The 25675-nt window shown below is 46.4% G+C and overlaps 1 protein-coding gene across 2 annotated transcripts; it reads left to right on the forward strand.

Moving 5' to 3' along the window:
• Positions 1-22696: 22696 nt before the first annotated feature.
• LOC123087522 (protein BCCIP homolog) lies at positions 22697-25654 on the forward strand. 2 transcript variants are annotated; one of them, XM_044509553.1, is made up of 8 exons: positions 22697-22976; positions 23052-23224; positions 23311-23589; positions 23678-23887; positions 23974-24039; positions 24246-24338; positions 24415-24471; positions 25313-25654. In XM_044509553.1, the coding sequence occupies exons 1-8, from the start codon at positions 22835-22837 to the stop codon at positions 25406-25408; spliced, it is 1116 nt and encodes a 371-aa protein (XP_044365488.1). In that variant the 5' UTR covers positions 22697-22834; the 3' UTR covers positions 25409-25654. The 2 variants fall into 2 exon arrangements, with proteins under 2 accessions (XP_044365488.1, XP_044365487.1); XM_044509552.1 differs by having other exon boundaries at positions 22740-23224.
• Positions 25655-25675: the final 21 nt, after the last annotated feature.

Below are 25675 nucleotides of genomic sequence, written 5' to 3' on the forward strand. Positions count from 1 at the left end.
CGGGTCGTGACAGGGGAGGTTGCATGGTGTCGCGGGGAGGGTCCAGAGCGACGAGGGGGCAGCCAGGCAGGGTGGAGGTGGCCGCACTGCGGTGCGCGCGTGTCGGGCACGCGCCCGTCCTTCTGGCAGAGGAGGAAGTGTTGGGAATCGTAGTAGAAATTTAAAATTTTCTACGCATCACCAAGATCAATCTATGGAGTAATCTAGCAATGAGGGGAAGGGGAGTGCATCTACATACCCTTGTAGATCGCTAAGCGGAAGCGTTGCAAGAACGCGGAAGAAGGAGTCGTACTCGTAGTGATTCAGATCGCGGTTGATTCCGATCTAAGTGCCGAACCACGGCGTCTCCGCGTTCAACACACGTGTAGCCCGATGACGTCTCCTACGCCTTTATCCAGCAAGGGGAGAAGGAGAGGTTGGGGAAGACTCCATCCAGCAGCAGCACGACGGCATGGTGGTGAAGGAGGAGCGTGGCAATCCTGCAGGGCTTCGCCAAGCACCGCGGGAGAAGAGGAGGACTTGAGAGAGGGGGAGGGCTGCGCCAGAACTTGGGTGCGGCTGCCCTCCTACCCCCCACATATATATAGGGGCAAGGGAGAGGGGGGCCGGCCCCCTCAGATCTAATCTGAGGAGGGGGCGGCGGCCAGGGGGGTTTCCTTGCCCCCCAAGGCAAGGGGGGCGCCCCCCCTTTAGGGTTCCCCAAACCCTAGGCGCATGGGCCCTAGGGGGGCACCCAGCCCACTAAGGGGATGGTCCCTCTCCACACACAGCCCATAGGGCCCTCCGGGGTAGGTGGACCCTCCCGGTGGACCCCCGGAACCCCTCCAATGGTCCCGGTACAATACCGGTAACCCCCCGAATTATTCCGGTGACCGTATGATGACTTCCCATATATAAATCTTTACCTCCGGACCATTCCGGAACTCCTCGTGACGTCCGGGATCTCATCCGGGACTCCGAACAACATTCGGTAACCACGTATATCTATTCCCTATAACCCTAGAGTCATCGAACCTTAAGTGTGTAGACCCTACGGGCTTTGGAGTCATGCAGACATGGCCGCGACAACTCTCCGGTCAATAACCAACAGCGGGATCTGGATACCCATGTTGGCTCCCACATGCTCCACGATGATCTCACCGGATGAACCACGATGTCAAGGATTCAATCAATCCCGTATACAATTCCCTTTGTCCATCGGTACGATACTTGCCCGAGATTCGATCGTCAGTATCCCGATACCTTGTTCAATCTCGTTATCGGCAAGTCTCTTTACTCGTTCTATAACACATCATCCCGTGATCAACTCCTTGATCACATTGTGCACATTATGATGATGTCCTACCGAGTGGGCCCAGAGATACCGCTCCGATTACACGGATTGACAAATCCCAGTCTCGATTCGTGCCAACCCAACAGACACTTTCGGAGATACCTGTAGTGAACCTTTATAGCCACCCAGTTACGTTGTGACGTTTGGTACACCCAAAGCATTCCTACGGTATCCGGGAGTTGCACAATCTCATGGTCTAAGGAAATGATACTTGACATTAGAAAAGCTTTAGCATACGAACTACACCATCTTTGTGCTAGGCTTAGGATTGGGTCTTGTCCATCACATCATTCTCCTAATGATGTGATCCCGTTATCAACGACACCCAATGTCCATGGTCAGGAAACCGTAACCATCTATTGATCAACGAGCTAGTCAACTAGAGGCTTACTAGGGACATGGTGTTGTCTATGTATCCACACACGTATCTGAGTTTCCTATCAATACAATTCTAGCATGGATAATAAACGATTATCATGAACAATGAAATATAATAATAATAACTTAATTTATTATTGCCTCTAGGGCATATTTCCAACAGTCTCCTACTTGCACTAGAGTCAATAATCTAGTTCATATCGCCATGTGATTAACACTCACAGGTCACATCACCATGTGACCTACATCCAAAGAGTTTACTAGACTGAATAATCTAGTTCACATCACTATGTGATTAACACTCAATGAGTTCTGGGTTTGATCATGTTATGCTTGTGAGAGAGGTTGTAGTCAATGGGTCTTGCCATATTCAGATCCCTATGTATTTCGCAAAACTTTATATCGTAGATGCTGCTGCCACGTTCCACTTGGAGCTATTCCAAATTGTTGCTCCATTGTACGTATCCGGTATCTCTACTCAGATCTATCCGGATAGGTGTCAAGCTTGCATCGACGTAACTCTTTACGTCGAACTCTTTATCACCTCCATAACCGAGAAACATTTCCTTATTCCTCTAAGGATAATTTTGACTGCTATCTGGCGATCTACTCCTAGATCACCTTTGTACCCTCTTGCCAGACATGTGGCAAGGTACACATCAGGTGCGGTACTCAGCATGGCATACCGTATAGAGCCTATGACAAAAGCTTAGGGGACGACCTTCATCCTTCCTCTTTCTTCTGCCGTGGTCAATCTTTGAGTCTTACTCAACTTCACACCTTACAACTCAGGTAAGAACCCCTTCTTTGACTGATTTATTTTGAACTCCTTCAAAAACATGTCAAGGTGTGCGTTCTTTGAAAGTATCATCAGGCGTTTTGATCTATCTCTATAGATCTTGATGCCCAATATGTAAGCAGCTTTATCCAGGTCTTCCTTTGAAAAACACTCTTCAAACAACCGTTTATGCTTTCCAGAAATTCTACATTATTTCGGATCTACAATATGTCATCCACATATACTTATCAGAAATGTTGTAGTGCTCCCACTCACTTTCTTGTAAATACAAGTTTCTAGCAAACATTGTATAAACCTAAAAGCTTTGATCACTCTATCAAAGCATATATTTTGACTCCGAGATGCTTGCTCTAGTCCATAGAAGGATCGCTGGAGCCAGCATACCTTATAGCATCCTTAGGATCGACAAAACTTTGATTGTATCACATACAACTCTTTCTTACGAAAACTGGTAAGGAAACTTGTTTTTTTTGACATCCATCTGTCAGATTTCATAATCGAAAAATACAGCTAATGCTAACATGATTCCGACGGACTTAAGCATCGCTATGGGTGAGAAATTCTCATCGTAGTCAACTCCTTGAACTTGTGAAAAGACTCTTTCCCACAAGTCGAGCTTCATAGACAGTAACATTACCGCCCACGTCCGTCTTCTTCTTAAAGATCCATTTATCTCAATGGCTTGCCGATCATCGGGCAAGTCCACCAAAGTCCATACTTTGTTCTGATACATGGATCCTATCTCGGATTTCATGGCTTCTAACCATTTGTCGGAATACGGGCCCACCATCGCTTCTCCATAGCTCGTAGGTTCATTGTTGTCCAACAACATGATACCTGAGACAGGATTAACGTACCACTCAGGAGTAGTACATATCCTTGTCGACCTACGAGGTTCGATAGCAACTTGATCCGAAGCTTCATGATCACTATCATTAACTTCCTATTCAACAGACGTAGGCTCCACAGAAAACATCTTTCTATGTTGCATCACTCTCTGGTTGAAGTAAAGGTTCGACAACCTCATCAAGTTCTATCTTCCTCCCACTCAATTCTTTCGAGAGAAACTCCTTCTCAATAAAGGACCCGTTCTTAGCGACAAACAATTTGCCCTCGGATCTGAGATAGAAGGTGTACCCAACTGTCACCTTTGGGTATCCTATGAAGATGTGTTTGTCCGCTTTGGGTTCGAGCTTCTCCGGCTGAAGCCTTAAGCATCGCAGCCCCAAACATTAAGAAACGACAACTTTGGTTTCTTGCCAAAGCAATGTTCACACGACGTCGTCTCAACGGACTTATATGGTGTCCTATCTAAAGTGAATGCAGCTGTCTCTAACGCATATCCTCAAAATGAAAACGGTAGATCGGTAAGAGACATCATAAATCGCACCATATCTCATAAGGTTCGATTACGACGTCTGAACACACCATTACCATGTGGTGTTCCAGGTGGCTTCAACTGTGAAACAATTCCACAATGTCTTAAGTGATTGCCAAACTCATAACTCAGAAATTCTCATCGATCAAATCGTAGGAATTTGATCTTCTTGTTATGATGGTTCTTAACTTCACTCTGAAATCGCTTGAACTTTTCAAACGTTTCAGATTTGTGCTTCATTAAGTAAATATACCTATATCTACTCAAATCGTCAGTGAAGATGAGAAAATAGCGATATCCACCGCACGCTTCAATTCTCATTGGATCACACGTATCAGCATGTATGATTTCCAACAAGTCACTTGCCCGTTTCATTGTACCTGAAAACGGGGTCTTAGTCATCATGTCCATGAGGCATGGCTCGCATGTGTCAAGCGATTCAAAATCAAGTGACTCCAAACATCCATCGACATGGAGTTTCTTCATGCATCTTACGCCAATATGACCTAAGTGGCAGTGCCACAAGAAAGTGGTACTATCATTATTAACTCTACATCTTTTGGCGTGAACATGTGTATTACCACGACCAAGATTCAATGAACCATTCACATAGGGTGCATGGCCATGAAAGGTATTATTCATGTAATCAGAATAACCATTATTCCCTAACTTAAATGAATAACCGTATTGCAATGAACATGATCTAATCATATTCATGCTCAACGTAGACACCTGATAACATTTATCTAGGTTCAATACTAATCTCGAAGGCAGATGGAGTGTGCGATGGTGATCTCATCAACTTTGGACACACTCCCAACACACATCGTCACCTCGCCCTTAGCCAGTCTCTGTTTAGTTCGTAGCTTTTGCTTCAAGTCACCAATAATAGTAACTGAACCGGTATCCAATACCCAGGTGCTACCAGGAGTACTAGTGAGGTACACATTAATAACACATATATACTTTGAAGTTGCCAGCCTTCTTATCTACCATGCATTTGGGGTAATTCCGCTACCAGTGACCGTTCCCCTTACAATAGAAGCACTTAGTCTCGGGTTTGGGTTCAACCTTGGGTTCCTTCACTGGAGCGGCAACTGGTTTGCCATCCATGAAGTTTCCCTTCTAGCCCTTGCCCTTCTTGAAACCAGTGGTCTTGTTAAACCATCAACACTTGATGCTCCTTCTTGATTTCTACCTTTTGCGGTCTTAAGCACCGCGAACAGCTCCGGGATCAACTCCATCCCTTGCATGTCATAGTTCATCACGAAGATCTAGTAGCTTAGTGATAGTGGCTAGAGAACTCTATCAATCACTATCTTATCTAGAAGTTTCACTCCCACTTGATTTAAGTGATTGTAGCACCCAGACATTCTGAGCACATGCTCACTAGCTGAGCTATTCTCCTCCATCTTGTTGGCAAAAGAACTTGTCAGAGGTCTCACACCTCTCAACACGGGCATGAGCCTAAAATCCCAATTTCAGCTCTTGGAACATCTCATATGTTCTATGGCGTTCAAAACGTCATTGGAATCCCGATTCTAAGCCGTAAAGTATGGTGCACTAAACTATCAAGTAGTCATCAGGATGTGTCTGTCAGGTGTTCACAACATCCACAGACGACGTTGTAGGGGTTTGCACATCGAGCGGTGCATCAAAGACGTAAGCCTTCTGTGTAGCAGTGAGGACACTCCTCGGACTATGGACCTAGTCCGCATCGTTGCTTACAATATCTTTCAACTTAATCTTTCTCTAGAAACGTATTGAAACAGGGAGCTACAACGTGAGCTATTTATCTACAACATATTTGCAAAGACAATTTAGACTATGTTCATGATAATTGAGTTCATCTAATCAAATTATTTAATGAACTCCCACTCAGATAGACATCCCTCTAGTCATCTAAGTGAAACATGATCTGAATCGACTAGGCCGTGTCCGATCATCACGTGAGACGGACTAGTCATCAACGGTGAACATCTAATGTTGATCGTATCTTCTATACGACTCATGTTCGACCTTTCGGTCTTCCGTGTTCTGAGGCCATGTCTGTACATGCTAGGCTCGTCAAGTCAAACTAAGTGTTTCGCATGTGTCCCTAGGCCACGTCTGTACATGCTAGGCTCGTCAACACCCGTTGTATTCGAACGTTAGAATCTATCACACCCGATCATCACGTGGTGCTTCGAAACAACGAACCTTCGCAACGGTGCACAGTTAGGGGGAACACCTTTCTTGAAATTTTAGTGAGGGATCATCTTATTTAAGCTACCGTCATTCTAAGCAAATAAGATGTAAAACATGATAAACATCACATGCAATCAAATAGTGACATGATATGGCCAATATCATTTTGCTCCTTTTGATCTCCATCTTCGGGGCTCCACGATCATCGTTGTCACCGGCATGACACCATGATCTCCATCATCATGATCTCCATCATCATGTCTTCTTGAAGTTGTCTCGTCATCTATTACTTCTACTACTATGGCTAACGCTTTAGCAATAAAGTAAAGTAATTACATGACGTTTATGTTGACACACAGGTCATAAATAAATTAAGACAACTCCTATGGCTCCTGCCGGTTGTCATACTCATCGACATGCAAGTCGTGATTCCTATTACAAGAACATGATCAATCTCATACATCACATATATCATTCATCACATCCTTTTGGCCATATCACATCACAAGGCATATGCTGCAAAAACAAGTTAGACGTCCTCTAATTGTTGTTGCAAGTTTTTACGTGGCTGCTATAGGTTTCTAGCAAGAACGTTTCTTACCTACGCCAAAACCACAACGTGATATGCCAATTTCTGTTTACCCTTGGACCCTTTTCATCGAATCCGATCCGACTAAAGTGGGAGAGACAGACACCCGCTAGCCACCTTATGCAACTAGTGCATGTCAGTCGGTGGAACCAGTCTCACGTAAGAGTACGTGTAAGGTCGGTCCGGGCCGCTTCATCCCACGATGCCGCCGAATCAAGATAAGACTAGTAACGGCAAGTAAATTGGCAATATCGACGCCCACAACTACTTTGTGTTCTACTCGTGCATAGAAACTACGCATAGACCTAGCTCTGGATGCCACTGTTGGGGATCGTAGCCGAAATTTAAAATTTTCTACGCATCACCAAGATCAATCTATGGAGTAATCTAGCAACGAGGGGAAGGGGAGTGCATCTACATACCCTTGTAGATCGCTAAGCGGAAGCGTTGCAAGAACGCGGATGAAGGAGTCGTACTCGTAGCGATTCACATCGCAGTTGATTCCGATCTAAGCGCCGAACCACGGCGCCTCCGTGTTCAACACACGTGCAGCCCGGTGACGTCTCCTGCGCCTTGATCCAGGAAGGGGAGAAGGAGAGGTTGAGGAAGACTCCATCCAGCAGCAGCACGACGGCATGGTGGTCAAGGAGGAGCATGGCAATCCTGCAGGGCTTCGCCAAGCACCGCGGGAGAAGAGGAGGACTTGGGAGAGGGGGAGGGCTGCGCCAGAACTTGGGTGCAGCTGCCCTCCTACCCCCCACATATATATAGGGGAAAGGGAGAGGGGGGCCAGCCCCCTCAGATCCAATCTGAGGAGGGGGCGGCAGCCAGGGGGGTTTCCTTGCCCCCCAAGGCAAGGGGGGTGCCCCCCTTTAGGGTTCCCCCAAACCCTAGGCGCATGGGCCCTAGGGGGGAAGGCGCCCGGCCCACTAAGGGGCTGGTCCCTCTCCACACACAACCCATAGGCCCTCCGGGGTAGGTGGACCCTCCTGGTGGACCCCCGGAACCCCTCCAGTGGTCCCGGTACAATACCGGTAACCCCCTGAATTATTCCAGTGACCGTATGATGACTTCCCATATATAAATCTTTACCTCTGGACCATTCCGGAACTCCTCGTGACGTCCGGGATCTCATCCGGGACTCCGAACAACATTCAGTAACCACGTATATCTATTCCCTATAACCCTAGCGTCATCGAACCTTAAGTGTGTAGACCCTACGGGCTCGGGAGTCATGCAGACATGGCCGAGACAACTCTCCGGTCAATAACCATCAGCGGGATCTGGATACCCATGTTGGCTCCCACATGCTCCACGATGATCTCATCGGATGAACCACGATGTCAAGGATTCAATCAATCCCGTATACAATTCCCTTTGTCCATCGGTACGATACTTGCCCGAGATACGATCGTCGGTATCCCGATACCTTGTTCAATCTCGTTACCGGCAAGTCTCTTTACTCGTTCTATAACACATCATCCCATGATCAACTCGCTGATCACATTGTGCACATTATGATGATGTCCTACTGAGTGGGCCCAGAGATACCTCTCCGTTTACACGGAGTGACAAATCCCAGTCTCGATTCGTGCCAACCCAATAGACACTTTCATTGATACCTGTAGTGAAACTTTATAGCCACCCAGTTACGTTGTGACGTTTGGTACACCCAAAGCATTTCTACGGTATCCGGTAGTTGCACAATCTCATGGTCTAAGGAAATGATACTTGACATTAGAAAAGCTTTAGCATATGAACTACACGATCTTTGTGCTAGGCTTAGGATTGGGTCTTGTCCATCACATCATTCTCCTAATGATGTGATCCCGTTATCAACGACATCCAATGTCCATGGTTAGGAAACCGTAATCATCTATTGATCAACGAGCTAGTCAACTAGAGGCTTACTAGGGACATGGTGTTGTCTATGTATCCACACATGTATCTGAGTTTCCTATCAATACAATTCTAGCATGGATAATAAACGATTATCATGAACAATGAAATATAATAATAATAACTTAATTTATTATTGCCTCTAGGGCATATTTCCAACAGGAAGACACCAGGGAAGGAGGCGGTGGTGGGCTGGGCCGGCCACTTGGGCCACCAGGTGGGCTGGAGAGGTAAGTCCACGTAACTCTCTCTCTCTCTCTGTTTCTGTTTTTTTGTTCTGTTTGTTTTTATTTTATCTTTGCCACTGCTTTTAAAATTCAAAACAGTTTCAAAAACAGTGTCAATTATCCTCTAATAATTTCATGTTGCAAAATGGACTTTTCCAAATGCACATAAAATATATCAGAGGTATTTGGAGATATATCCTATATATATTTGGGTATATTTCCAAATTCAAATAGGATAGTGATTTAAATTCAGTGCCCAAAATATTCCACAAAAATGTTCCCTATTTTTGGTTTGGTCTCAAAGCCTTGCCAAAATTAACAAACATTTATGAAGGCATTTTGGAAACAATGAATGCAATTTAAAGGGTTCTTGGCCTTCTTTTAAATTGATTTCTGAGGCTTTCACTTTCCTCATTTCAAGTTTCTTGAAATTAACAGGATGCATGATGCTCACTGATGCAACTATCTCCAAACAATTCTAGGGCTGTGACAACTCACCCCCACTAAATAAGAATCTCGTCCCGAGATTCAAGACGTGAGGTAAGAAGCAGAGGGGGTACAAACTATCATGATCTTCATGAGCCATTGCTTCAGATCGATCTTGGCGTCCTTCCTTTCAAGATCTTCATCCAACACGATGACGACGGACAGGAACTGTACCGGAATCGATCTTCTCGAAGATCGGGCAACTCAAGATCAACTCTTAGGGTGAGATATAAAACTTCTCTTGAGCTGAGACACGAAACATACATTCGGGGGGATGGGGTGTAACAGATGACGAAGGTCCACTAAGTAGGCAACAAATCCACGCTCGATCACGACGTAGCGAGGAGTTAACTGCCATGATTCCACAACGGGCACCTTGGGGAAGGTGAATCGTAGATCTATCCCCTTAAGTGGCAAAAAGAATTACTTTCAATACAGGGATCATTGAAACTCTCTACACCAGCCTAAGACAAATCACCAACAGACATTTGGCAGAGTTCAAAGGAATGGCATACCCGGACTCGAATGGGTGATGTGGACTACCTTGTTGAAGACAACGCAACGAATGATTTTTGCTTATCACCAGAAATGGATGGGACTCATGGTAAGTCCACTTCTGAAGATGATCCTTCTTCAGCAATTGAGAATGGTAGCCCATGGGAAACTGGCACAATGGCCGTGCAAGCTGGAAACAAAATGCTAATGTTGGAAATGTTCCAACCATCATATCTACCTGAGATTCAGATCTGGTTGATAACATGATATTTCAGACAACATGCCTGGAAAGAAGGGTTGCAACACAAATCGACGAGATGACGTTGCAAGATTCTCAGGGAATGAACTACATAGCAAGCTCCAAAACATGAGCAGGTTTTGCTACAACATGTGAACACGCTGTCCCAGACAAGCATGACCACACAGTAGTCTTATAATAAACACTACCGAGTTCAGGTTGGGAACCATCATTGAGGTATCGAAGTCCTTGTATAAGCCCCGGGTCTTAAGAAGGAACTTCTTTTCCTTATACAAATCAATCAGTGGCTTGGTGTGCTAGGAACACATATGGTGTGGAGGCGGCCAACCTATCAAACCATAGAGCACCTTGCACGTGCATGACTAACTTGGGATGGTTCCAGAGGAGGCAAAAACAAACTTTCTTGAGTTCATGGCGGCAACTTGCATCAAATGCACATGAATTAGAGGAAGTCACTTCTTTCATCCAACATATGCTTCATGAACGGGACATGAAGATAATGCTTATAAAATTTTCCAACACTAACATAGATGCCCAACATGAATCATGGATAAGATGAAAATATTGCTGATGGGCTCAACAACAACTCATCAGAATTTCCATATCACTGGACTTCCACCATCATGTGAACACGGTGATAGCATTGGTCAGACCAAAAGATGTAATGGTGTATGCTCGAGGAATCAACCACGAGTAAGATAACATTACGAATATCGTTGGTTCTGATTTGATTTGACGATAGCCCATACTCAAGTCAAAGTTTTGACAAGGTAATAGATCAACTGATCACGAGGATCAATCGATGAAGATATCACCTATCTTCAACACACACAAACACAAAGATATCCCTTTGGAGATGAACTAAGTGGGACAAGCTTTCATCTTCCAACTCTCCAAGTTGTTGTCTAGCTCAACCAACTAGCTCAGGGATATCCAACACAGATTCTTGAAGAAGGGGTGGTTTATAAGAAAACCAACTTGATCGCGAGCTCAACATAACGGTCAGGGGACAACCCGGTGATACTTCCGGGAGGGTATTCAGAAAATCACGAACCACCGATATGTTATTAAGCTCGGGAGCATTCTTGCTTTCGAGGCAAGATGATGTGATCAAATAAGCAAGGGATTGACACAATCCTAACTCATTGATCGAAAAGTTCACCAGGAATAAGGACTAGGTAGCACAATCTATCTTAGAATGATGATTCAATAACCAACACGCTAAGAATGAGAATATTGTCCATTTACTACCAAGCAACTAGTTGCTAGGAGTATTGATTTCACACATCACGGTTCACTTGTCGGTATTCCGTTTGTGACAACACGGGACAGAGGAATGAAAAATGATGGCAAGAAGTATCACTGCATCAAAAATTCATGAGAGCTGGTGCAATTCTCATGACAATCCTGACATAAAGGGGGTAATACTCCGAGGTAGAACAGAGAAAAATCTGGATTGGCATTTCGATCTGCGAAATACAACTACTTTGACCCAATCCTGGATATGGATGAGGTACTGGAGTTTGTTTCTCCTAGTCATTCCGGAATAGAACGACTTGACGGACTACAAGAATAATAGGCATCGATGAACACGAATGCACACATACTCTTGACTCTCAATTGATAGATGGAGGTCAGAATACAACTAAAGAGGTACAACTCAATGAACATATAATTTTTGAGGTGTGGACGCATGAATTAGTATGTCGAGCAAAGCGCAACATTTCTTCCGGATAACCCATGCAGAAAGGTAGAACTGGCAAATTCACAATGTAGAATGGAGAACTCATCAAGAGCACTCTGGTTGTGACCTTTTGGTTCAAAAGAACTTCTGCCATAAGCAGTTCATGGTATTTGGAAGAAGGAAATACCACGGACCTCGAAGGCTATCACAAAGGTTACTAATATCCTAAAGGTACGAGCAACACTATCAACACGAGGTAGGTAGAGTGAATCTTGGGTCAAGAACCCAGGAGTAGAATACCTACTACTAAATGGCATCACGGGATTCTTTCGAGAATAATGGCCAGAATCATCACACTGGGGATGCAAAGCATTTCTAGATTACTAAGTGATAATCTAAGACACCTCGGGTCATTATAATAGCTCCAACATATATGTCGAGGCAATAAAGTACCTCAACCCATCGATTAGTGTGGTTAATCTGGCCCAAAGGAACATCGGGAACGGGAAGAAGAATTTGCAAATGCATCAGATAGTTTAGAAACCTGGGATGACTCGGACAACATAACGGTTGTAAATGCTCAAAATGATTTGAGACATCCTGCGAAAATGGTGGCATAACCACTCAACACCACAATATCAAGGTTCTGAGGCCAGCTATGAACATATGGAAGTAGGAGGAACTGAACCGAGGCTTGAACTCAACAATCCTAGGCAACTACGGTTTAGTAAGACGTCATCCTGAGAGATAGAAGAGAAGCCTAGTTCTTAACCCCGTAGGAAAGAAGAGGTTGACTCAGAGCAGAAGGGCATAAGGATAAGGAGTACAAAGAGAGCCTTACGTTCCCTTCCACAATCAATTCCCTTACATAACTAAAGCATTTCTAGACTCAACTTCGACCGGTTTGGCTTGGTAATCCTACAGGCAGTCAGGCATGATACCAACGCTGTCAGGACCTCGATTCCAAGTCACATCGATCTAGCTGGTAACACCTCATATCACTTTGCGGCCTCACGCACGGTATTCCCACGGGTGTCGCCTTACCATGGCCCGAGACCGTTTGCGCCTTTTGGCTCATGTATATGATAGTGTCGCTAGCATCCATATGACAGAGAACCCGGGCCGACATGGCTAGTCGTGAACCCAAAGCGGCACTAACCCATGGGGACAGGCATACATGAATCAACTTCGAGCATATCGGTCAGTAGCGTGTGAATCCGGGCTGTAGCACTGGGCTAACAGGACCCGGTAACCCGGGCTGTAGCAGGCTAGGCAGGACTCCAGATTTCACCGCGTGACATTTCCCCGAAGGGACAGACACAGGAACGAAGTGAAACACATGCCGGCCAGTCAAGTGTCTTGAGCAATAGTGCTGGGCTAGTAGGACTCCGGTGAACCGGGCTGTAGCGGACTACTATGGCTCATGGAAGCACAAGACTACATTTCCCCATAAGAGAGACTACCAAGGATAAACAACTAGGTTGTCGGATCCCACACATACCAAGCCTTTCAATCATACACACAATATGCTCGATATGTGCAAATACAACATGGCATCACAACATAACTCTATGACTCAAAGTATTTATTCATTAGGCTCCGAGGAGCGAGATATTACAAACATGGGTCTCATGACCCAACATTCAGAGCATACAAGTCAAACACATGCAGATGCTTAACATGTCTAAGTACAGACATCTACAAATGAAAAAGGCTGAGAAGCCTGACTATCTACCAGATCCTGCCGAGGACACGGGATCGTAGCTGAGGTATCAAGCTAAAAGTCGAAGTCCACACGGAACTACCAGCGAGACCGACGTCTCTCTGCAAAACATAAAATAGGCAAACGCGAGTACAAATGTACCCATCAAGACTTACATCAGAACTAGCTACATATGCATCGGTATCAACAAAGGGGGTGGTGGGGTTTAACTGCAGCAAGCCAGCTTTGACTTGGTGGCTATCCTGAACTACGACTGCAAGCAACTCTTTTGAGGTGGCGCACATGAGTCCACATATTCACCATATCAATACACCACTATGGATCCGCTCCCGTCTCCCTGCGAGAAGGCCATCCATAGCACTCACGCTTATCTTGCGTGTTTTAGAGTATCCACTTTCACTTGTCTATGAACTATGCAAGGGGTCCAAGTTTCCATATCTGAGGAATCCGGCTATTCGAATAGATAATGATAACCCTGCAGGGGTGTACTTCTTCACACATGCTCTCGCCACTTATCGCTCTGTACACGTCATGTACCTCGGCAACCTTCAAGCGGAAGCCGGGCTAGGGAGTCATCCACGACCTGACTAACCAACAAGTCTCTAGTCTAGGTTTATCGCCTATTCGGGTTCCATCCGCAAGGAGATTCGGCCGGGGTGTCGCTCACGGCCCCAAACGATGTGAGAAGGGTTCCCAAGCCCACCATTCGGGTGCCACTTGGTACACCGTGCCACTGTGCCTAGTCTGTCCCAAGCCCACCTGTATCGGGTGCCACTTGGTAGACTACTAACACTACCTACAAACACCAGAAACTAGTTGCAACTCCTGGACAGAGATCAGGTTGATTAATAAGTCGAGAGGGGCACTTAAGCATTCCAATGCGTGGTAGTAGCTGTTCATGGATCACAAACACAGAACTCGGTTCCTAAGGACGGCTGCAATGAGACAACCCACCATGTACTCCTACATGGCCTCTCACCGCTACCTTTACCAAATCGTGTTCACACACTTAGCTCTCAACAGTAGGACGTGTTCACCACATTCCAATTCATCCACGATGAACCAGACCTGACTCAACTCTAAGCAATAGCAGGCATGACAAACAAGCATGAATGAGTAGGCACACTAGGGCTCAAACAACTCCTACTCATGCTAGTGGGTTTCATCTATTTACTGTGGCAATGACAGGTCATGCAAAGGAAAGGGGTTCAACTACCGCAGCATGTAACAGTTGAATCGTTGTTGTCCTAATGCAGTAAAAGAGAGCAGGAGCGAGAGAGTGGGATTGTATTGGAATGAACAAGGGGGTTTTGCTTGCCTGGCACTTCTGAAGATAATATAGTTCTTCATTGGTGTCATCGATCTCATCGTCGAAACCACGTCTATCGAGAGGGGACAAATACCGGCAACAGAGAAGGAAACACAATCAATGCAATGCACAATATGATGCATGATCGTGACATATCAATATGCTGTGATTTGAGTTAATGCAACTAGCAACGGGTTAAATGAAGTTGGTTTGAACCCTATGTTCAAATTCAACTTCATATGTGAAGGTTTAAATGCCCTTAATATGATTTGGTCTAAACAGCAGCCATAAGTTGTTCTAACATGCATGAAAATGGTACAGATGGATAGATTAGATTTTTCTGATCATTTTTCATATATAATTTATTTCATTTGGAGTTACAGTTGATTTTCTATGATTTTGAGAAGTTTAGGCAATTTTTTTGGAATTTCCTGAATTATTTAAAATCCAGAAAATCATTTACTGCCTCAGCATTGTGTCATGCTGACCTCAGCAGGTCAACAGGCACCGTCCAGGTCAAATCTGACGTGTGGGGTCCACACCTCAGTGACACAGTGTCATTTGTGTCGCTGACTGGTGGGCCCAGTCAACGGCCACATCAGCACGGTCAAAACTGACGCATGGGGCTACTGTGGTTAGTTAATCCTAAGAAGTAACTAAACCAAGTTTAATTAGGCCGCGGGGCCCGGCTGTCAGTGTCACTAAGTACTAACTAACTACGTCATTAACCCTAACTAATCTACCACGTCACCGGATTAACTCCGGTGATAACTGGAGCACGGCGGCGTCGCTCGTCCCGGCGATTCCGGCGACGAGAGGAGGCGGGTTGGGCTCGTTGGAACGCCCGCAAAGCAGCGCGTCCAACGGTGGTGGTGGCAGGTGTTGGGGCAGCCGGAGACGACCGCGTCGAGCTCAAAGACGGCGGCCGGAGTTCGGGTGACGACTGATTCGTCGCTGCGGTGTGCAAATCGACTGGTTCTTGATGCCTACGATACATACGCGTGCCCACAAACCCTTTGGACATGCTGGCACGACCAAAAAGTCACCGGAGCAACTCCGGCAACGAGCCCGGGCGGCGGCGGGATTTGGCCACGGTGGGAGTCGCAGCTAGAGGGCGAGAGGAGCGGCGGGGTTAGGGGGAAAGAGAGAGGAGCTCACGACGGTTGCTACGGTGGCCTCGGCGAGCTCGGGGAGGGGATGATGAGGTCGTGCGGCCGCCGGCGATCTCGGGGCAGAGACGACGAAGATGGCGGGGTAGAGGGCGAGGCAGGGCATCCGGCGTCATGCGAGCTGACGGAGAGACGCGGGAGATGGAGGCGTAGCCCGTGGACTGCTTGGAGAGGCGAGGGGAGCTCGGTGGCCACGGGGACAGCGGGCGGCGGCGGCGGTGGTGCTCGGGCGCGAGAGGGAGAGAGGACCAGAGGAGGGGAGAGGCACGGGAGAGAGCTCGAGGGGGTCGGGGAGGTTGCGTGGCGTCGCGGGGAGGGTCCAGAGCAACGAGGGGGCAGCCAGGCAGGGTGGAGGTGGCCGCACTGCGGTGCGCGCGCATCGGGCACGCGCCCGTCCTTCTGGCAGAGGAGGAAGACGACAGGGAAGGAGGCGGTGGTGGGCTGGGCCGGCCACTTGGGCCGCCAGGTGGGCTGCAGAGGTAAGTCCAGGTAACTCTCTCTCTCTCTCTCTCTCTATTTCTGTTTTTTTGTTCTGTTTGTTTCTATTTTATCTTTGCCACTGCTTTTAAAATTCAAAATAGTTTCAAAAACAGTGTCAATTATCCTCTAATAATTTCATGTTGCAAAATATCCAAATGCACGTAAAATATATCAGAGGTATTTGGAGATATATCCTATATATACTTGGGTATATTTCCAAATTCAAATAGGATAGTGATTTAATTCAGTGCCCAAAATATTCCACAAAAATGTTCCCTATTTTTGGTTTGGTCTCAAAGCCTTGCCAAAATTAACAAACATTTATGAAGGCATTTTGGAAACAATGAATGCAATTTAAAGGGTTCTTGCCCTTCTTTTAAATTGATTTCTGAGGCTTTCACTTTCCTCATTTCAAGTTTCTTGAAATTAACAGGATGCATGATGCTCACTGATGCAACTATCTCCAAACAATTCTAGGGCTGTGACAATGCTGGTAAGTAGTATGACTTATATCGCCCATAACTCACTTGTGTTCTACTCGTGCATTTGACATCTACGCATAAAACCTGGCTCGGATGCCACTATTGAGGAACGTAGTAATTTCAAAAAAATTCCTACGCACACGCAAGATCATGGTGATGCATAGCACCGAGAGGGGAGAGTGTGTCCACGTACCCTCGTAGACCGAAAGCGGAAGCATTAGCACAACACGATTGATGTAGTTCTACGTCTTCACGATCTTACCGATCAAGCACCGAACGCACGGCACCTCCGAGTTCTGCACACATTCAACTCGATGACGTCCCTCGAACTTCGATCCAGCCGAGCTTTGAGGGAGAGTTCCGTCAGCACGACGGCGTGGTGACGATGATGATATTCTACCGACGCAGGGCTTCGCCTAAGCACCGCTACGATATGACCGAGGTGGATTATGGTGGAGGGGGGCACCACACACGGCTAAGAGATCCAAGGGATCAATTGTTGTGTCTCTAGGGTGCCCCCTGCCCCCGTATATAAAGGAGCAAGGGGGAGGTGCGGCCGGCCAGGAGGGGCGCGCCAGGAGGAGTCCTACTCCCATCGGGAGTAGGACTCCCTCCCTTTTCCTTGTTGGATTAGGAGTGGAGGGGAAAGAGGAGGGAGAGAGGAAGGAAAGGGGGGGGGCACCGCCCCCTCTCCTTGTCCTATTCGGACTAGGGGGAGGGGCGCGCGGCCCTGCCCTGGCCGCCTCTCCTCTTCTCCACTAAGGCCCACTATGGCCCATTAATCCCCCGGGGGGTTCCGGTAACCCCTCGGTACTCCGGTAAAATCCGGATTTCACCCGGAACACTTCCGATATCCAAATATAGGCTTCCAATATATCAATCTTCATGTCTCGACCATTTCGAGACTCCTCGTCATGTCCGTGATCACATCCGGGACTCCAAACAACCTTCGATACATCAAAACTCATAAACTCATAATATAACCATGATCGAAACTTTAAGCGTGTGGACCCTACGGGTTCAAGAACTATGTAGACATGACCGAGACACGTCTCCGGTCAATAACCAATTGTGGAAGCTGGATGCTCATATTGGCTCCCACATATTCTACGAAGATCTTTATCGGTCAGACCGCATAACAACATACGTTGTTCCCTTTGTCATTGGTGTGTTACTTGCCCGAGATTCGATCGTCGGTATCCCAATACCTAGTTCAATCTCGTTACTGGCAAGTATCTTTACTCGTTCTGTAATACATCATCCCACAACTAACTCATTAGTTGCAATGCTTGCAAGGCTTAAGTGATGTGCATTACCGAGTGGGCCCAGAGATACCTCTCCGACAATCGGAGTGACAAATCCTAATCTCGAAATACGCCAACCAAACAAGTACCTTCGGAGACACCTGTAGAGCACCTTTATAATCACCCAGTTACGTTGTGACGTTTGGTAGCACACAAAGGGTTCCTCTGGTAAACGGGAGTTGCATAATCTCATAGTCATAGGAACATGTATAAGTCATGAAGACAGCAATAACAACAAACTAAACGATCAAGTGCTAAGCTAACGGAATGGGTCAAGTCAATCACATCATTCTCCTAATGATGTGATCCCGTTAATCAAATGACAACTCTTTGCTATGGCTAGGAAACATAACCATCTTTGATCAACGAGCTAGCCAAGTAGAGGCATACTAGTGACACTCTGTTTGTCTATGTATTCACACATGTATCATGTTTCCGGTTAATACAATTCTAGCATGAATAATAAACATTTATCATGATATAAGGAAATAAATAATAACTTTATTATTGCCTCTAGGGCATATTTCCTTCATATCCATGGTGCACTATCAACGGGGCCGTGGGCTGCCGCATGCGAGAACCATGTTAGCAGGACTGCAATGACTACCGGGGCATGCTGAAAGATAGGAGGGACATACTCCTTGTCGAGCCACCTGCAGGAGGCCAAGAAATGGATGTCGATGCTCACACAGACACCCCTACCACAGCACAAGGGGGAGTCGCCTGATCACTGGCCCTACTTTGGCGGTCTTGGGATGATAATCGGCGTCGTTGTTGGCGGCATCAATCGCCAATGCTCTTCACGTCGATGGACGACGCTGGATTCGAGGACATTGAGCCGCCACAGCGATGAAGGGGCTCCTACGACAAGGACATCAAATGCAACAGGAAGCAACGACGGAGCTATGTTGAGGGCCGGGGGGGGGGGGGGCACTGCCCCCAGCCTTGTGATATTCTCTAAAGAAATTTTTTCTATAGCTACATATATTGCACAAAAGATAGATTTTTACCCCTTCAAGAGTTCGTATTTTGTCATTGTCCCCTAGTCATCCTAAGCTAGCCCCTCCACAAGCTCATCGCAGCCAATAATTTCTTTGCCTTCAGACCACCTTTGGACGCTGCCGACGGGCACGACACCCACGTGATGTGACGACCATCACAAGCGACAACTTCGTCCCATCAATGGCCTCGCCAATGGCAACACATCCAACATGGTTCCATGGGCGCACGTCTCCAGGCGTGCGTCCAAAGGGACTGGCCCGACGAATCACTGATGTCCGCTATCCTTGTGGCGGTGGACGATGGTGTCAACGCCATCTTCCCTCGGCGGAACCTCCATTACGACGTACGAACACGACATGATAGTCGTGGCCTCCTTCGCCGCCATGCGGGCTGGCGTCCTTCTTGTTGTTACCGCCGGCAACAAAGGCCCATGTCAATCGACTGTTCACAATGACGTGCCTTGGCTTATGATCGTGGGAGCCGGCACCATGGACCTGTCACTGATGGCCAGGGTTGTCAGTAATGATGTCTATGCCGACGATGTGGTGTTTGGCCAGTGCTCGTCGATAGGCATGGCTGACGGCAGTTCGACCAGAGGTCACACACGATCTCCTCTACAACGACTATCCAGAAGACGAGATGCCGGTGCGTGTTCCGAGCATGAACGGAGCTAGATCAGTCGTGGGTGTACATCTGTACACCCATTATTTCTGTTTAAGAAAGATCATATAGGTACATGGGATAAACCATATAATTTAGTAAATATATGATTAAATTTATACATGGATGCTCCAAAACAAGCATATCTGAATGAATCCCTTGCATATAGTTAATTTGTACGCTAGAATATTCTACAGATATGTTTTCCTAATCGTATAGAATAGTCACATTACGATATTGGTTAAAGCATATGTTTATGTACTTATAAACTATTCCCTCTGTTCCTAAATATAAAGATTTATATAGATTTCAATACAGACTACATACGAAGCAAAATGAAGTGACTACACTCTAAAATGTGTCTATATACATCCGTGTGTAGTCTGTATTGAAATCTCTAAAAGGACTTATATTTAAAAACGAAGAGAGTAGATAATTTGAAGTATAAATAACTAATTGAAATTCATTTTTTTAAAAAGTACAAATTGAATTCAAAACATTCGCATGAGTGTTTTTCAATCATATACTACATTACAAATATATAATATATAAATAATACAACTAATATTTAACTTTGTTATGTTGTTAAGTATGCCAAATAGGTAATGAAAAATTATAGTCTTTAACATTGCAGAATGGTAAGTATAAAATTTTAGTACAAAATATGTATGCATCAAGAGGAGCAGCCCGATATGTGAGACGGAATTTGCCGAGTGCTATGTACACCCAAATTTGAAATGTTAGTTGTACCATGGGTTCCGGGCTGTCTTGTCATTTGTTAGGCCGACGGTGAAATGAGACGGAGCAGTAACGTGTCCGCGATCGTTATGTTGGACATAGAGGTGTGTGGATACACCAGAAGCTTGATGGACATGGGAAACCGTCCAATTCTTCAGTGCGGCAAGTATTTATAGGCCTACTTATTTCGCCGCTCCCCAGGGTGGTCGTCGACTACACCCTCGACCCCGTTCTGGGTGTTACTCTAGCCCCCGTAGTGGCCTTCTTCTCGTCCACGGCCCAAGCTGGTACTTCACCACCATCTTGAAGTCCGACTTGTTGGCACCCGGGGTTAATATTCTGGGCAGGATAACATACCAGGTCGAGAACGGTCCTGTGTACTTCGGGTTCATGTGGGACACCTTCATGGGAGTGTCGCAGCCATCCTGTTGAAGAGCCTGCATCTGAGTTGGAGTCCGGGCGCAATTAAGTAAGAAGACTAGGGAGCCTGCCCACTAACTGAACTGGGTAGCAATCGAAAAAACCTCCGCAATCATACTGATTGTTTTTGGATTCTATGATTTGCAGGTCCGCGCTCATGACAAGGGCCGACATAGTCGACAACTCCGAGCATCACATCCAAGACGACCAGCTAACCACTTTGAATGCGTACAAAATGGGAGCTGGGCACATCAACGTGTGTCCAGGGCCATGTACTCTGGGCTCGTGTATGAGCGGCAGTACGCCGCCCACGTCTGCTTCACGCTCGGTGAGGCCGCACTTTGGGCCGTTTCGTGCAATGACTCGTGGAGATGCTCTGAGCTTCCCACCACGTGCCCGTCCAAGGTCATCTAACCGAGTATCATGGCCCCGCTACAACCAGCGAGGTTCTCCGTGGTGAGGATGCTGACGAATGCCGCGCCTCCGGGGACGCCAAAGACATACACGACTAAGGTGGACATGCCCCCGAAGGTGCGTGTGACCGTCGACCCAAGCACGCTCATGTTCGCCTATCCAGTGCAGGAGGCCTCGTACAGATCTCAGACAGCAGCACCGACAACTCTTCGGTACAAGGAGTTGTGTACCAGGACGCTGTCGAATGGTCTTTAAGTGAGCACATGGTCACAAGCCCCAGCTCACCATCGCCGGCCTCGCTATCTCTCAACCATCAATGTTGTGGAAGCTGGACCGAGGAATCGGCACGAGTCGATCGTCCACCTCTGCGTTTCTAGAATTTTTCTTTGTTGTCCCGATCGAACCGAGGGCCGACCAACAGCAAACATACCCCGGTTCTATGTCGTGGTACCCTGGAGAGCGGGTTTAATTTGCTAGTTATGTTTATGTTAATTATGATGAATCTTGAGACGATAGTTTTTTGATTGATTTTCAAAATTTAATTATTTTCACCTAACGATGAATTCCGGTGTTTTGTGATATAATAATGTTCCATAAATGATAATTATATATCAAACTTTTTTATCCTATTTTTTATTGCATATATAAATAGATTCTTTGACTTTGCTTTTTATTTTGAAAAATGTACCATAAATATGAGAATGATATCTCGAACTTATTTATCCTAAAAGTATTATTTCATATATAAATAAGCGATTTTGTTTATTTTCGAACCACCTGGATTTAGCGACAGATCCGAACGATCTGACTGCTGTTCGACACGTATTCCCCACGCGATAGTTTCTCACGTTATCCGGATTTATCGCTCCAGCCAGGGAAACTTTTTTCTTGTTTATCCCACCGCTCTCGTGCAAAGTGCAAATATGAGAATGATATCAAACTTATTTATCCTAGAACTATTATTTTATATATACGTATCTGTATCATAGCATTTTTTATTTTTATTTTGATGGAATTTTTATTTTTATTGACAACAGCAACTTCCTTTTTTGTATTGATTTTTAAACTTGCCATGTAGGGTCTTTATATGATGGCATTTTGGTTAAAATACTGGTTTTGTTCACTTTGCCAATTAGCAGTTTTTGATATACATTTTTTATAGATGTGGCAGTTTACGTATTATTTCTTGATTGGCAATTTATATATTTTCCTAGACGTGACAATATTTTTTTTTGGGTTAGACAAAGAAAATACAGAGACAAGATGCGCTGGTTGCCAATCTTATTATGGGCCCAGCGTCTTCCCCTCTCGGCCCAGCCTCCAAGAAAAAGGAGGGTAGCGAGGGCTGCGGAGCTGAGTCCGATTATTTCTCCCCCCCTTTCCCCTCAGCGCCGCCACCCTCGCCGCCCGCGACGAGACATGCCCGCCGGCCGGAAGCGCCCAGCTCCATCCCCGTTCGCCGGCTTCTCCCCCTTCGCCCGCTCCCTCCTCTTCTCCCCCGCCTCCGGCTTCTCCAGGCTGCCTCTCACCAACGCAGGCCCCGCCGCCAAACCCCATCAAGGTAAGCTCCTGCGGTCCTGCCAACCCCCCGACCCCTCCTACCGAACGCGCCCCTCACGCCTCGTTCGCTCGCCAGACACCGCCGACATGCCGCCGCCACCGCCCAAGCGCGCGAAGCAGGCCGAGCCCACCAGCGACGAGGAGGAGCGCCCCAGCAGCGACGCCGACGAGGAGCTCTCGGGCAGCGACGGCGACAGCGACAGCTCCCTGGAGTGCTCGAGCAGCGACGACGACGACGCGTCCCAGGAGGTGCCTGACTCTTTCCTCCTCTTGTTGATTTACTGTTTCACCGGCAAAGTTTGGTGATTTGCTCCTCTTGTTGGCGGCGCTTGCAGATGGAGACAGTGCAGGCGGACTTCGCCTTCTTCGACCCCAAGCCCACCGACTTCCACGGCGTCAGGCTGCTGCTCAAGACCTACCTCGACTCCAAGCCCTGGGACCTCACCGGCTTCGTCGACCTCGTCCTGGAGCAAACCACCGTCGGCACCGTTGTCAAGATGGCCGAGGACGAGGATGAGGATGGGGAAGCAAATGGGGGTGACAAGAGCGACACGGGCGACGACGATGAGGACCTGTTCGGTCTCATTACCGTGCTCAATTTGGGAAGATACGGGGTATGATGCACAATTGACTGACTCGTGTGGTCTGATTCGTTGATGCTTAGGTGGATTTCAGACTGAAAACCTTGCTGGTGCCTTGCAGGAGAACCGCTGCATCAAGGATCTTAAGGAGTATCTGCTTGCTGTTTGCGGCGACAAGGACACCAAGAAGAAGCTCAAGTCGCTGCTGGAAGACAAGGCGTCTACAGTCGGCCTGCTGGTCTGTCGCCGATTTGTGAATTTCCCGTATGAAATGGTCCCTAAGATGTATGATTCTCTCTTTGACGAGGTTGCCTGGGCGACAGAAGATGAGGTGGGTTATCAGTTTGTCAAGCACATTTGGTTCTGTCCATTTTTATGCGCCTAATGAATTTGAAACCTTTGCCGTCATGTCTGAAGCCAACACAAGAACTCCAGGACTCCTTCCGATTCAAGCAGTACCTGTTGCTTGTGAGAATCTTGGAGGTGAGCTCAATATACATGATGTTTCCTTTTTCTTATGACAGTGCCTGCTTTGCTTGAATGTACAGAGTGGCATGTTTTGTTAATCCGTAGAGCCAAATGCGTTGGTCTGGTTCAAGTATAACTGTACCCTTGATATTGAAGAGCCTATATTGTTTTGGCAATCTATTTGTTCATACAAACAAACTTGTCTCTGTCACTTTGTGCAGAGAAAAACTCCTCCAAAGCAGAAAGCAAAGAACAGCAAAGATGAGGATGAACCTGTTATCTATCCGAAGTTGGAGGACGAAATTTTCCGTGAGGTATCAAAGCATTCTGCTGGGGTGTTTTTTTTTTCTGTGACAGGTACTGACACATCTTTCTTTCTTTCTTTGCCAGCTTAGTTCGTGGTCTTTCACTTTCCCAATTCGTGCCGAACAGTCAGCTCAGCAGGAGGTCAGTTGTGCCTAATCTTTTGATGCTTTATTATGTCTTGACATGTACATACTTATTTACCACGTGCAAGTGTGCAACTGTGGTTGTTTTACTTGTCTTCGTGGTGCATTTGTTTCTTTGCTAGTTTCTTCTGTTTAGTTTTGGAAGGCATAACCTCGTATTGTGTTATAAGGAAATGCCGGTAGTCGTAGACAAGCATGCTGAGCAGTAGGAACTTTTGTTGCCTTTTTGTTCTGTCCTGAACTCTTGTTCGTATTTTCCTTCTAACAAGTTATTTCAGTTCTCCCATTACCACCAGTCTATCGAAATCTGGTGTTGTTTATACCTACAAGCCAAGTTTGCCCCTTTCCTATCAAGCCCCCATGTGTTAACGTGTGCATGTGCTAGTCCTGTATATTGTTGTACGATTGTCTAGTCTCACACGCATGTACTCGATCTCTCCTGGTTTGTGGGATCACTGATGCGAGGCCTACGTGTCACTTGTGTAGGCCATATGGTTAGGCCTCTCATTGAACATGAGCTGAACATATTCAGTCTAACTCCATGGGAGATGCATTTTTTCGAGAACACAATTACACAAATTTCATGTCTCTCCCTGCAGCTTGTTCAGAGATAACACTTGTTAGTACCTAGCTACCGCCACACTGCTAGCCGACTTGTCAATAATCCAGCAACACAATATTGGTTTCTCATCTGGTTCTGCACCTTGCAACTGTAAAGTAGCTATCGCGTGCCCGTAGTAACACACAGCTGAGCTCAGATTGAAAGTTTAATCAGCAACTTATCTGCCTCTTGAAATTAAAACATGTAGCTAAGTACAATCCTGTGTCTGCCCATGCAGCTGAAGAACTACAAGGAGATGGGCTTGGTGATGTGCGTTAAAGCCGAAGCGATTCCGAAGTTCCGCAAGAAGCTGGAGGCCTTGGTATCTGAATAGCAGGTCTCTTTGCTGATAAGAGAAGTAGGCCCAGGTGGTGGAATTTCGCTGCTGTCCGCATAGCAAGAACCAGTCGCTTTTTTCACGCTGTTAGTAGCGCCGTTAGGTGCAAATGTGCAATCATCACTGCCGATGCGATGAGGTTGATCTCTACTAGCAAGGAATCGTTTATCGACTAGTCCACCTTTTTTCATGTAGTGCTACAGGATATTCTTTCATGGAGGGTGAAGGCATGATTTTTCTGAAGATGATTTGCCTTTTGAACAT

This window comes from Triticum aestivum, chromosome 4A, assembly GCF_018294505.1.
Source record: "Triticum aestivum cultivar Chinese Spring chromosome 4A, IWGSC CS RefSeq v2.1, whole genome shotgun sequence".
NCBI lineage: Eukaryota > Viridiplantae > Streptophyta > Magnoliopsida > Poales > Poaceae > Triticum > Triticum aestivum.

Coding starts and splice junctions, on each gene's coding strand:
- LOC123087522 (XM_044509552.1), top strand. CDS start 22,835: ATGCCCGCCGGCCGGAAGCGCCCAGCTCCATCCCCGTTCGCCGGCTTC. Junction 24,040..24,245: donor TGCTTGTGAGAATCTTGGAG/GTGAGCTCAATA, acceptor CACTTTGTGCAG/AGAAAAACTCCTCCAAAGCA. Junction 24,339..24,414: donor AGGACGAAATTTTCCGTGAG/GTATCAAAGCAT, acceptor TTTCTTTGCCAG/CTTAGTTCGTGGTCTTTCAC.